This window comes from Neolamprologus multifasciatus, chromosome 2, assembly GCF_963576455.1.
Source record: "Neolamprologus multifasciatus chromosome 2, fNeoMul1.2, whole genome shotgun sequence".
Lineage (NCBI taxonomy): Eukaryota > Metazoa > Chordata > Actinopteri > Cichliformes > Cichlidae > Neolamprologus > Neolamprologus multifasciatus.
Genome location: NC_140440.1, coordinates 29,710,659 through 29,725,607, shown reverse-complemented (window position 1 = coordinate 29,725,607; position 14,949 = coordinate 29,710,659). Strand labels below are relative to the sequence as shown.

Sequence of the window (14,949 nt, the reverse complement as noted above, 5' to 3'; positions counted from 1 at the left end):
GAACCCCGCTTTTTCTACATGTGATCACTGTTTATGAAATGAACATCATTCTGTCTTGAATAAGACTTAAAACTAGCAGCTGTGACCATAAAATCATCAGGAGAATGTGAGAAGTACGTTTGTTTTTCACAGGTTGGTATTTAAACAGTTCGTTTTCACAGCCAGAAACTGCTTTTATCTTTTATATACTGTGTATACAGAGTGAATCATCGTCTCACATGAACCTCTGTGAATTTTTTTTAACAGCTGAGGCTGTTTTATTTCTTTTTAGATGTAGCAACATGAGAGGCTGTGCAGTATTGAGACAAAAAATAAAGCGTCAGAGCTTTAGTTATCCGTCTTCTTTGGTAGGGTTAGACGAGAATTTCAAGGCCACTTTGTTATTTGTGCCTTTTTTTTTTTTTTACAGAATAAACAAAAAAAAATTATACAGTCATGTGAAAAAGGAAGTGTATTTTTCAATTTTAGGGTTTTATGTATCCGGGCATAATGGTAAATCATCTGGTCCACAGTAGGTTCTAAAATTGGGTAAATACAAGCTGAAATGAAGAACATAGATGACATATACTGTGTCATTTTTTATTTAAGAGGAGAGGTTTTGGCAGTTCGCTGGTCTGGAGCCTTAAGGTGAGTATTAACATGCTAAGGATGACGCACATCAACAATGACTGTAGAGAGTGAGTTGTTGCTATCCATCAATTTAGGAAGCTTCATCAGGCCCATTTTTGTATAGTGAGAAAGACTATTCACGAGTGGAAAGTCACCTGCCAATCTGTGGGAGGGCACATCCCAGAAAATTCACCTTGGGTCAAACTGTGCAAACTGTGCTCAGAGACACTACAAAAACCGGTGAGCTACATCTCAGACTCTATAGCCCTCAGTTAGCATGTAACATATTAAATGCTAAAGTTCACGATAATGCAATTAGAAAAAGACTGAACAAGTTTGGAAAGGTTGCCAAGAGAAAGTGTCTCCTCTATAAAAGAACATGGCAGCACAGTTTAGGTTTGCATCTGAAGAAACAACAAGACTGAAGTTTAGAGAAAAATCAACAAAGTAAATCTGCACAAACACCTCATGCTTGTGCATCTATGCTGGAAAAGTTGACACCTATAACGCTGACTGGCAAATACACCCCCCTCTCATCTCATCCCGCCCACATTATTCAATGCTAATAATTATATTCAACAGGTGGCAGGTTGGTGCAGTGGGCAGGGGCCTTTCTGTGGAGTTTGGATGTTCTCCGTGTCCCTTGTGTTTCTGCTCCAACTTCCTCCCACAGTACAAAGACCTGGCATGTTAGGCTACTTGGTAATTCTAAAAAGGCCATGGATGTGTGAGAGAGAAGGTTCTTAAAATTATGGGATACACTGAATCATTTTGTGTATTTTTCATGTACAGAGTGCTTTGTGGTGTATTGTATCATATTCTATGATTTCCATTACATGCATTATACTAACTTGTGTTATCATTTAAGTACGTCAAAGCTTCACACTAACTGCTGTTGTTTCCTCTGTGGCCTCCCCTGACAAATATCCTTTCTCATAAATCACTGTCAGCACCATTAAGAAGCTCTTTAGCTGATCTATTAGTGTCCTGGTAGTGAAGAGTGGGTGGGCACAGACGGATGACGGGAAAATGAAAATATGTGACGGAGAGAAGTAGAGGGACTGTCTGAGATGAAAATCTGAGAGAAAAGCAGAAGAATAATCTTTTTTCAATTGCACAAACAAAAAAATGACTAAAAATTGAGAGAATAAGAATCACTATAATAGTCCATTAATCTGCACAGTAACTGTTGCAAGAGTGTGCAATATCCACCAGATGTGGACTAATAATGGACCATTTGTAAACCTTAAGATCACACACACACACACACACACACACACACACACACACACACCAGGATTTGCTGTATCTCTACACCACTTAGAGACTTGGACACTTTTACTTCAGACAAAAGGACAGACTGTGTTTGTGCGTACATGACAACAAAGAAAAATACCCCAAAGTTTTATTCAAATAATTTATTCTCAACAGTGTTTCAGTATTAGACACATTTTTTCCTATTTGGCTTGAGTCAGGAGGATTTCATCGGCTCCACTTTTCAGCTGACAAACATGAGTTTGACGATTAACATAGTTAACATGTTGCTAAATCAAAATGTTTGGAATAAAAATGGATTTTATTACTATTACAAAGAGGCTCTAGTTTGACAGTTATTGTTGTGAGCTACAAGCCCTTACTTCTTATGGAGATGGCAACAACATCGTCCTCCTTTACCCTGTTCCATATACTTGCCGATCTAAAGCTGAATACCTCTTATAATAAGGTAGAAAGGGAAAGGAAAAGAGGAAGGGGAGCCCATGTCTTCACATTGCTGCTGTCGGTTAGAGAGGTTGGTCATAGGTGTTGAGAGAAAGTGCTCCAGAGTCACAGGAGCTCTTCATGCATTTGAGTGACAGCTGGCTCCCTGGACTCTGAGCTATGGAAGCTTCTATGTGAGCCTCTGACACCTGCACGGACAAAGCAACAAGGAAAATCTGTGATAAGGTTCTGATAGGTTTTTGGACAAACATGTTGCTGTGCCATGAAAAGCAATACCTCTTCAAACTTTTTGGCTTTGTACTGCGCTGCCCCTTTCAAGAAGTTTAGTAAGATGATGTCACAGAGAACCGCGCCCTGCCACGACAGATACAAAAGATCAATGAGAGCCGAGAGCAACATGAGAACAATAGATTAGGTTGATAAGAATTTCATACCAGTCCAATCGAGGAAAAGGCAGCTACCAAGTTGATCATAGTTGGGATTGTGTTAAACTTTCCTGCCTGAAAGAGATGGAGTCACTTTAGATGGCATGTAATGCACTGTTTCATACACACAGGCTCTCTCCTTAATGTTTAATTTTAAAATAAAGTACTATTCCTTAATGATTTTCTACACTATTATAACTGAAATGTATATTTAAAGATGGTGATTTATTTTCTAAACATTTACAGTCTGGGATTTAAAAGTCATATTTTTACACTTGGTTAGTATGCTTATTTTCTGCTCTGGTGAGAGAGGACTGATCGCGCTCTGTGCCAGCAGTTTAGTCTTGGAAACATCAGCTGAGCTATTTTCAAAGGAATATAGATAACATTCACTCACTGGCTACTTTATTAGATACACGTGTTCATCTGCTCATTAATTCAAATATTTTATCCACCAATGGCATGGCAGCAGCTTTACTCAATAATAACTCAAATAACTACTTGTTAGAAGGTACACAGGAGAGCATCTGTGAAAGTGCAACACATTGACCCTACAGCAGTAGAAGACCACACTAGGTGTCACTCATGCCAACTAAGAACGGAAAATCGAGGCTATAACCCACACAGGCTCACCAAAATTGGACAATAGAAACTTGGAAAAACATCACCTGGTTTGTTCTTGAATCTTGATATCTGCCCTAACATTTGAAGGGTAGTGTCAGAATTTGGTATAAACAACATGAAAGCATGGATGGTGGTGTAATGGTAGCAAAGATATTTTCTTGGCACACGCCTTTAGTACCAACTGGGCATTGTTTATGCCACAGCCTACCAGAATATTGTTGCTGACCATTTTCATCCCTTTATGACCACAATGTACCAATCGTCTAGTGACTGCTTCCAGGAGGAAAACACTCTGTGTCATGAAGCTCAGATCATCTCAAACTGGTTTTTGGAACATGACACTGAGCTCACTGTACGCAAACGGCCTTCAAAGTCAACAAATCTTAATTCAGCGCAGCACCTTTAGGATGTTGTGGAATTGGAGATTTGTATCATGGAAATCTGTAGCAACTGTGCGATGCTCATACCAACAGGGACCAAAAACTCCTATGCCATGAAAACGAAAAGGGTGTTGAGCCTGGTGTTAAAAGCATGTACCCGATAAAGTTGTTGGTGAGTATATTTGCTTATGCAATTACTGGAAATTTGGAAGCTTCAAAACTTTTGTGCTGTGTTTATAAAAACAGCCTATGCGATAGGCTAAGTCTAGAGTCTAAGCTAAGCTAAGCTAGCTCTGTGCTACAATAAGCTAACGTGGTGGTAGTAGGTTTCCCACAATGCTCAGCTCAACAAAATGATTTTAGGTCATGGTAAATTGAGACTTCTGCAAAGTTTCTTGATTTTGTCATGTTTCAGTGTTTTTTTTATTAATAAATGTCACATTTTCTGAAAATAAATGACATAAAATGACACATGGAAATTCTTTGTTTTAGCCAGTTGTTATTACACTTTGTCTAATATTAAGTTTGAAGACAACTCACTTTGCCAGTGACCATGACATCAAAACGGATCGCAAAAGCTTTATGAAGAGTCCGAAATTCAGTCCCATTCTCTGTTTTGAAATATTTTGCAAATCTGTATTCAAAGAAGAGAAAAGGGTAACTAAAGACTGATTTAAAAAAAAAGAAGTAAACTTGAAGAGGAAGAATCATTATCACTACCTGAAGTTGTATCCTTTGGACACAGCATTCTTGGCAAATGGAGCATCGAGTCGTGTGAAGGAGTACTTGGGAATACATTTTTCAATGTTTAAGTCCAGGTTACATTCCCACTGAATGTTTATTCCTATTTCTCCACCCTGAGACAGAAGGATTGGGAAAAGAGAGACACACCTTGAGGTTCAGCACTTAAATATGTAATACCAGCTTTGGCTTTGACGTAAATATGTGTCAAAGCTAAGGCTGGTATTGAAGTGTATGGAATTGGATTGACTTTAGGTCAGAGAGAATTAATGGGAAATACTTCCAAAAATATCTGGCTTTTTGAGCTAAGTGTTATCTTGTGCACTTAATGATGATTGAGGCACTTCAGAAGCTTTGCATAGGAAGGACAAGACCACTGTCTGTAACTTGAAACACCCTAACAGTGACAAGACCTTCATACAACCTTGTACACTCATGCTTACCCTGCTTAACAGTTCGGTTACATTCTGACCGGTGTAGTTCAGCACATCCCCCACACGAAAGATGGGGCAAAGGGGGTTGTCCTCTGGATGGTATTTACAATTCCTGATTTGATTGGCTGTCATTGTGGGTGGAAAGTTCCCTCTGAGTAAGGAAAATGATTTTATGTTTTTTTAAAAAGACACTCATAATATATTGATGTTTTTTAGCTGCTTCGATTTAGGTTTGTGTGGTTTACCTGGTGACATTAAAAAGAGGGAAACGAATACTGTTTTTGATGAAAATAGTGAAGGTGTTCACATCCATTGGTTCACTGTGGGAGATAAACACAGAGACAAGGGGACAAAGATGACACTTGTGGCTTTCAGTGAGTGAGATGTATTTGTGTGGGATGTGCGTGCACTCTTACATTTTGATGGCATCATTTTCAGCTGGACACCATCCTTGCATCTCACACATGCCATGGGACTCATTGGAGTTGTTAAGGCAAGCACCTGTTATTACACCTGGTGTGTAAGAAAGAAGAGGAAGGAAACATTGTGCTCAGGTAACTGAATGGAGATACTGTTAGCCATAATAATAATCAGTTATACTCATTTAAGGTCAGAGTTCATGATTCAACAATAAGAAAGGGACTGGGCAAAAATGGCATCCATGGAAGAGCTGACCAGACGATCACAAAGGCTCATCTCAGATTTGCAGAGAAACATCACGATGAGCCTCGAGACTTTTAATCAAATATTCTGTGAGACAAAACTTTAACATCTAGTGCAAAACTAACACAAAACTTAATAGAAAGTTTATCATACTAATAGTCAAACACGGTGGTGGTAGCGTGATTGTCTGGGGCTGCTTTGGTAGACTTGCCATAATTGATGGAGTAATGAATTCGGCTCTCTAAAAGAAAATCCCGAAGAAGAATGACCAGCCATCAGTCCATGCCCTGAAGCTCAAGCTCACTTGGGTCATGCAACAGGACAACGATCCAAAAAATAACAGCAAGTCCACCGATGTCCTCTGAATGGCTTAAAAAAAACCCAAAATGAAGGTTTTGGAGTGGTCTAGTCACTGTGGCCTAAGTCTGGACTTGAGATGACCATTCATCCTCAATCAGCAAATAAGAGTGGGCCAAAATTCCTCCAGTCCACAAGGACAAGGACTCATTACCAGTTATTGCAAACACTTGAGTGCAATTCTTGCTGCCACAACCACTTATTAGGCTTAGGAGTGAATTACTTTGTCAGACAGGGCCAGGGAGTTTTGGATAAAGTTTACTGCAAATTGTTTGTAAACAATATAAAACTATAAATATTTACCCTGCTTTTTGATTTAGGTTCATACTCTGTGCAGTTTATATTCTTCTAAAACCTGGTTTTAAAGACTGAAATATTTAACAATGAGCATTGTCTGACTTTCTGTTACCAATATGTTTCAATATTATAATATTAAACCTGCAAAACATAGGAACACATTTCAATTTTCACCATTTATTACATTGGGTTTAAACAACATCAGGTGGTATAAAGATTCCATCAATAAATCTACAACTTTAACAAAGGCTGGCTCATTCTACTATAAATATATTCTTATATTCAATTAAAGATTAATTGAAGATACAATAATATCACAAATCTTTGCACATTATTTTGAAGATATTATTTATATTGATATTATTTTTAAGAAGGTTTGTTCCTGGGTATTAAGTGCTACATTCTGCCTTATGTCTCAAAGGTAGATAAAATAAATATATGATTCTTTTTAAACTTCACTTCTACTTTAAAAATATTTTTGTCCCGGTTAAAAGATCAAAGAAACCCTGTTTTTTTTTTTGTTACATAGCGTAATTAATTTCTTCAGTTTTTAGCACCATGCCTTATTTTATTAATTCAATTTTTGGGTTAAAAGATTTTTTCATGATTATTTTTTCATCTAGTATTTACTTACCAGCCAATGCCACAAATCTGATTTAAAGAATATTTAAAGATAAGCAAAGTTAGAACACCACAGACTTGACATCAGCACGTTTCTGTTTCTGTTGAAAGTTTCTGTTTAAAATAAATCTGACTCACCGTTGGAAAGGTTGCTGCCGACATACTTCTGGCAATCTTCATCGGAAGAACATCTGAATTTCTTCCCAGTCTAAAAAACAACATAAACACAGACACTTAATGCACGCTAGACAAAATAAGAAACATATAGAAATGTAACAGTGGATGAACAGGAACACATGGACGACTGCTCTGGTGCTTTTACTACTGAAAAATAAAACTCTAAGATATATCAGTCCAAATATAACTTGAAAAATGTTGCAGTATTACCAGCTGCTATTAATGCACTGTGAGGTCAGTTTTTAATCATCCTGTCTGCCACTGACAGATAACAGGCTGCGTTTAAGAACCCACAGATCTGTCTGTTTACGTTAGAAACATTAAAGAATACATATCAGTGATATTATTAATTGCATTCATCTTATACTGACATGAAGCTGTTTCCATACCAAATGAACAAATGTAACAATTTCCAGAATAGATTCAAAGACTCCCGTTCTTCCCATTCTATATACAGTTTTAGCATTGCCTTGAGAATCGAGTCTCTACCTGCCATCCAGAGGTAAGGCCCTCCTACCTGGTCACACACACCATCTCATTACAAAATGGTAAATGGCCTGTATTTGTGTAGCGCTTTACTTAGTCCCTAAGGACCCCAAAGCACTTTACACTACATTCAGTCATTCACCCATTCACACACACATTCACACACTGGTGATGGCAAGCTACATTGTAGCCACGGCCGCCCTGGGGCGCACTGACACCCTACTGCGACAAACTGATGACTTCTCCAGGTTATACTCTGCCTAAGAGGAATGGATGGATGGACCATACTGCCAACACTACATTGAGAAGGAGTTAATTGCTCAAGGTGTGCCCTCTGCCCTTCAGCTCATTACTGCATCCTACCGCCACTCACAGGTAGGAGTAGAATGTAATTTGATGTCAGTGCAAAAGAGACTAAAACTTTAATTAGATTTGTCAGAAAAAAATAAATGTAGTCATAAATCTTTACTGATATATATGACCATGTTTTTGCTGTAGGGCTTTCAGTGAATTAGCTGAAGACTTCCTGTTGATTCTCTGGAGACCAAAAACACCCCGTACGTATAAATGCCAGGCAGATATCTGCTGGAATATCAGTTTGCAATAATATTCATCTGATATGTTGACAAAAATTCTGCAATTTGGTTTCCTTGTTCAAAATATGCAATATTTTGACGTATTTTATGCTGCCTAGGAATAAGAAGCCATAGGTGGTTACAATAAAACCAGCAAGCCTTAAAATCGACTGAAAATTAATGGTAAAATGGTAAAACGTGACAAAAGCATGCGCTTGAATGTGTACTCACCTCTGTACATCGTCCTTGGAACTGATTTTCAGTGACGATGAGTTTGGTGATGATGCAGAACATGCCTGAACCCTAAAACAACAACTGAATGCTTATGATATGCTTTGTGTTTATTTATTACTACACATATGAGACTGGGCAGAAAGCTTGCTCATCATAAAAGTTCTTTTAAAAACACTTTCAACTGCAGCATCTTAACTGCCAACATTGTTAATAACTCATAGAAAACTACAAAGTTTAAATATGTCATGTTATCATCAGGTCACTCACCTGAGGGGGCGACACGTAATCAGCCACGTCCATCACACGATTCTGATAGTTCTCATTTTGGTTTTGGTTTTGTAGATAACCAAAGCCTTTGACTTTGGTCATCACGGAGGACTCAATGTTGGTGTCGCTTGACTGATAAGCTTTCTCATGGATGAAGACCCAGCTGCATGACATGGATCAGTGAAAGAAATATTCCTTTTTGTAATTTAGCTAAGGAAAACTCAATTTACACCCATTATTACACCCATTATTACACTCTGAAAAAAACTCAAAAGAAAACTACAGATCACTGACCCGACAAAATAGGTGATGATGAGCAGCTGTACAATCCGGTTGATGATACCCACAGACCAGCTCTTTACCACCACAGATTTGGTGGTCTCGTAGGTGAAGAAATTAGTCAAGAACCCCCACAAAACGAAGCCCATTGCTGCTCGTCAGTGTGACCCAGGTAGCAATGACTCCCCAACAGGTGCCTTCTTGGAAACTTGATGGTAAATCTTTCACAATACAGCTGTCCCTTCTGGTTCAAATAAAGAAATAAGATCCTAATCTTCACCCTGCTTGTATCATCTCTCAGTCTGGCCTGTGTTTATCGCCTTCCTTGCATGCTTAGTTTTGTTGGTTTATGACACAAATTGGACCTCCCCCTTTGTTGACACAAACGAGTGGGAGGAAAATGTCTCCTCTGTCCCTCCCTCTGTCTCTTTCTTCTCCACAAATCTCCATCCCCAAACACACTAACCATGCACAGACAAAAGCACAATTAGACTGAGGCAGTAATCGATACCCCATATGTCCACTGCGATTTGCTCACAGCATGCTTTCAGTAATAATGTAATAATTTTTGTCTTTCATGTGTTAGTGTCTGACTCAGAAGGAATCTATCACTCACACTTTCCATTTCACTTTTAGTAACCATTTTATTAGCAGCATGAAGAAAAAAAAATGATAAAATTGGATGCTTTAGTGGTTTAGTTTATGAGAATAAAATTTTGCAGACATTAGAATAAACCAGACAGAAAGCATCAGAAGGCAGATTTTATCTGTTATTTAGTAACAGATGTTATATTGCAGCAGAGATAACCTCCTGGTTGGCTGGGGCCTGTCTGTTTGGATTTTGCATATCCTCCCTGTGTCTGTTTCTTTGATTTCTTGTTGTTAAGTTTCTTCCTTCCACAGTTAATACTGGCTGAGGCATAGATGTCAATATAAACAGATGTCTTTACCCATGTTATGGACCACTGACCGCTCCGGGATGTACATCTTACGAATAAAATTTACAGTGAAAAATAAAAAATGGTTTTGAGGAGTGTATTATGACTTTCTTTTTAAAACTGGCCCCTTCTTAAGAATTAGTTATGACTAATTAAAAAAAGAAAAGCGGCCTGAGTGATTCTCAGTGTGTGGAAGGAACCATCTTCTCCAGAATATAACAGGTGGGAAGAAAATATGCTGAAAATGGTGTCATATGAAATTTTTTTCGCTAGGATCAATCATGGGGACGTGGTTTTGGCTGAGATTGATGGATCTTATTTTGCAGTGCAATTATCTTTTGTTAAATGTTATGTTTGCTGTGTTGTAGGTTTGTTTAGGCACTCAATAACTGAATAACTTAAGAATTTGATTTATTTATTTATTTTTTACCCTTTTTTGTGTGTGTATTGATATTTAGTAACTATTGATAATTGACCCAAAATGCAACTGTGAATTAACCATGGGATTGGAAGCTGTATTTTTTTTGCTTTGTTTTGTTAAATGTTAAAAACAAATAAAGACTTCAATTCCAAAAGAAAGAAAAAAAGAAATTTTTTTATGAGAAAAATCATAGACTTCTTCTACTTCACCAACAAAAAGGAGAGCCTTTAACATAGGCAGTTAACAGAAGTCCAAGACTATTTGTACACAAAGGAGGGAAATGAGACACAGGTGAAGACTATCTGGTCAAACAGGGGAGACAGGCAGGAATTATAACTAACACAAGAAATGAAAGGAAACAAACCTTCAAAGTAAAAAACAGGAAGTAACCTGAAGACAAACACTAAGCACCGAGACAAGAAGAACACATTAACACGAGACAGAGTTACTATAATTTGTCCTCATTTCTTTATGGTCTGTGATGAACAAGTGGTGCTGCTGATTGTTTATTGATTGTTCATCTTTAAATAGAAGAGATGACTATGTTTGCTTTTAGCCACACAGAGAGGAAGGACCTTCCGTTCTTTAACTAAACAAGAAAGCCTGAGTGGAGGAAAGTTGTTTGTACTTTCATATAAGTGGCTGTGAAAAACTTCTGGAAATGTCATCATTTAAAATGAAACCACTGGGGGAAATCTTAATGTTCAATATGTCCCCATTATATGCAATTTTGTCACCTTTCTGCACATCAGTGGCATAGAAAAAAAAGCAATGTGCTTCCATACTTACAGATGACGCCTCAATAACAGCACTGTAACAAATTACAAAGGGCGGTATTACTGACAAGTGTGCAATAAGTGCGACATATGATACGATCGGTTTTCAATACATTCACAAGGACCAGCAGCATTAGTGCCTTTTACATTAGAGAGATAATGTAATGCAGTGACAGCGCTCTGTGTGTGTGTGTGTCTGTGTGTAGATAGTATGTAATTACTTAAGTGGATCCATTATGCTTGTGGTCAGCTAATGGTGACCTAATACAATGTAAAATACATATAAAAACACACACAAGCATGCGCTGAACATGCAAACAAGATCACAAGCTTTCAATATACATGTAAATATAATGTTTATATCAGCAGAAAACTGAACACTAAACCCTATTCGTCAGAGTGTAATTTGAACGGGGAGCAGACTGGTGAAAGAGGAAACTGCAGCGGAAAAGATAATTATGTCACAGGAAGGGATGTATGCAAACACTTTCCACTCTGATTTTCTTTGGGCTCCACATTTAGGACATGACTAAACACACCGACACCCCAAGACTGCACAGCACCCAAACACACCACATGAAGAACGTACACAGTTTATCGTAGTGAGGAGACTCTTTGCCATGAATCTTAGCAGACATATTCATGCTCTCCAGAGGATTTATTCTACCGACTTGGAATATAATCATATTCATGGTCAAAGAAGTCACATGCAATATGAAGTACGTGTTTTCCATTCAAACTTAAACATCTATTCATCAAATGTGTCGCAAAGTGAATAGAAATTATTGGAATATTCTACTAGTTCATCCTTTAAATTTAATCTAGTCAAAGAATCACTTCCAGCTGTCAATTTGTTCAAGTAATCTGAATCAACTTCAGCCCACGCTTCCTAAAATCCTACCACAAATTAAATTAGTATAAAAGCCACTTCTTATGTAATATAAGTTTAAGCTGTTCCCACAATAGCTCAATAGGATTATGATGCAGTGCATGTCATCATAGACTCAATACCTTACTTCTTTCACGCTCTAAAAAGTTCTTCTAATACTTTGGTGCTTTGATTCATGGTTAAGGTGCAGGAGGAAAACACACAAACTTTAAGGGAAGAACCTGAAAATAACAAGTCAGTTAATCCTCACAGATATCAGTGCATCCAGTTAGGAAGCGTGTGCCACATGTGCAGTGTGATTTGAATTGACACGTGTAGCATAATTGGCTACAAATTACTAAAATTGTAAGGCAGGGGTGGGCAACTCCAGGCCTCGAGGGCCGGTGTCCCTGCAGGTTTTAGATGTGTCCTTGAACCAACACAGCTGATTTAAATGGCTAAACGACCTCCTCAACATGTCCTGAAGTTCTCCAGAGGCCTGGTAACGAACTAATCATGTGATTCAGGTGTGCTGACCAAAGGTGAGATCTAAAACCTGCAGGACACTGGCCCTCGAGGCCTGGAGTTGCCCACCCCTGTTGTAAGGTATGACTCAAATGCCAATCTATGGATGCATTCCTTGTAAAAACCCAAAGACTGTTAACAGACAGAAGAACAACTGAAATCACAGTGACATAACAGAGAGTAAAGGAGTATAAAAGGACAATCACACAAGACAAAAAGAACAAACCTCAGCTTTTTAATTCATATTGTGTTTACTTATTAATAGAGCTGGAAAGGGTGCATTCAAAAAAATTAATCAAAGGAAACCAAATTAAAACAATAAAACTGAAAGCTCTGCCTAGTTGCAGCTTCACAGAGCCACTTTGCAACACCTCGGGTTTCACATGATGATAACAAATATCAAATGATAACAAATATCCAAGGCTATTCTAAGGATATGTGATCAGTACTACAGGATGTGGGACGAGTACCTTATTGTCAAAAGCCACATTAAGTGGAGATGAACTTTAGAGCTGGTATCGTTTGGCTCTTAAAAACCACTCTTCAAACCACCTTGTACTTAGGCTTCAGCAAATTGCTAAAACCACTTCAGCTTTGACTAGGGTAGCCAGTTAACACACACTCTCAAACCACCCCGCCTGGTCAAGCGAGCAAAAGTGTAGGTCCTATGGGAGTATCTTAACAGCTTAAGAGGTTTGGTTTTCATTCTGTTCCTAATGTGTTGAAAAATTACACTAACATATGCTGATCATATTAATTTCTTCAAGGATTTTTGGACCACATGGCTGAGTTTTTCTGGAGCTATTTTCATTTGCAGAGTTAATCACATGTAGCTCAATTGTCACTAAGATACATGTTTAATTCTGCTTTCTGTGAGCCCTGTATAGACTTCTGAGTGATGCTGATTTGCATATACATTTTTTAGTAACTACACTGTGGAGGGATGTTTTTAAAGTATTTCATAGTTCACATAGATAAGAATTTCCCCACAAGATCAGACAACAGCCACTAGTACGGGTTGGGCACCCATTTGACTTCAGGACTGCTTTAACTCTTCGTGGCGTAGATTCAAGAAGACGCTAGAAACATTCTTCAGAGATTTTGGTCCATATTGAAATGACAGCAGTCGCTGTTTGTTGCACTTGTGAATCTCCCGTTACACCAAATCCCAAAAGTGTCCTGGTCACTGTGGAGGTCAATTGAGTATGAGTATAGTTTGCTGTGTTGTGCGTTCAGAGGTGCCCTTTTCCATACCTTGGTGGTTGTTTAACATGTGTATTTGCCTTCCTACCAGCTCAAAGCAGTCTGGACATTCTTCTCTGAACTCAACAAAGTATTTTCACTCAGAAATCTACTGCTTACTGGACATTTTCTCTTCTCTGACCAGTCTGTCAACCCCAGAGATGGCTGTGGGGGAAAATCTCAGATCAGCAGTTTCTGAAATACTCAGACCAGCCTGTCTGGCAGTAACAAGTATGCCATGTTCAAAGTCACTTAAAATGACCTTTCTTGCTCATTCTGCTCAGTTTGAACTTCAGCATCCAGTCACAACCATGTCTACGTTTAGACTGTATTGCCAATCATATGACTGAGTGGCTGCCATCTGATTTCTTATATTTCTCCTGTACTGGCTTCTCTTTGTTGGCTCCCTGTTAAATCAAATTTAAAGAATCAAATTTAAAATCCTGCTCCTCACATACAAGGTCTTGAATAATCAACCGATCCTATCTTAATGAACTTATAGTACCGCATCACCCCATTAAAGCACTTTGCTCTCAGACTGCTGGTTTACTTGTGGCTCCTACAGTATCTAAAAGCAGAACGCCCCTCATTTGTCAAACCAGCTTCCAGACACTCTCTCTACTTTTAAGATTAGACTTATAACTCAAGCATATAGTTAGGGCTCCTCTCTTAGTTACACTGCAGTAGGTCTAGGCTGCTGGGGAATCCCCATGATGCATTGAGTATTACGTCTTCAGTTACCCTTCTCACTCACATTTTTGGTTTGTTAACATGTGTTAACCTCTCTGCCTTTATTCATTAGTTAATGTTAATCTCTGTCCCCTTTTCCACAGCATGTCTTTGTCCTGTGTTCCTCCCCTCACCCCCAACTGGTGGTAGCAGATGGGCACTCCTCCCTCAGCCTGGTTCTGCTGGAGGTTTCTTCCTGTTAAAAGGGAGTTTTTCCTTCCCACTGTCGCCAAAGCACTTGCTCATAGGAGGTTATAAGATTGTTGGGGTTTTCTCGGTTTTCTTTGTATTATTGTAGGGTCTTTACCTTAAAATATAAAGCGCTTTGAGGAAACTGCTGTTGTGATTTAGCGCTAAATAAACAAAACTGAATTTAATTGATTGGCTGAAACTGTATGTAAAGAAACTTTTAAACATTCTGAACAATGAATGAATGTTTACATGTTGTAAATAACACTAAATGGACCACATTCATTAAATGTGCTTTACAAGCTACTTTACACGCACACGGCAGCAAGCAATCTCTCAAGGTGACCGTTTGACCATCAGTTCAGAATCTTTT

At 38.4% G+C, this 14,949-nt stretch overlaps 1 protein-coding gene across 1 annotated transcript; it reads right to left on the bottom strand.

Moving 5' to 3' along the window:
* Positions 1-279: 279 nt before the first annotated feature.
* p2rx3a (purinergic receptor P2X, ligand-gated ion channel, 3a) lies at positions 280-14,863 on the bottom strand. The gene is made up of 12 exons (XM_085180602.1): positions 8,904-14,863; positions 8,610-8,772; positions 8,340-8,411; positions 7,009-7,078; positions 5,349-5,445; positions 5,178-5,252; positions 4,942-5,083; positions 4,478-4,614; positions 4,298-4,391; positions 2,763-2,828; positions 2,605-2,682; positions 280-2,516 (listed from the first exon to the last, which is right to left on the bottom strand). Exons 1-12 carry the CDS (start codon positions 9,035-9,037, stop codon positions 2,391-2,393), a joined length of 1,254 nt encoding a protein of 417 aa, XP_085036728.1. The 5' UTR covers positions 9,038-14,863; the 3' UTR covers positions 280-2,390.
* Positions 14,864-14,949: the final 86 nt, after the last annotated feature.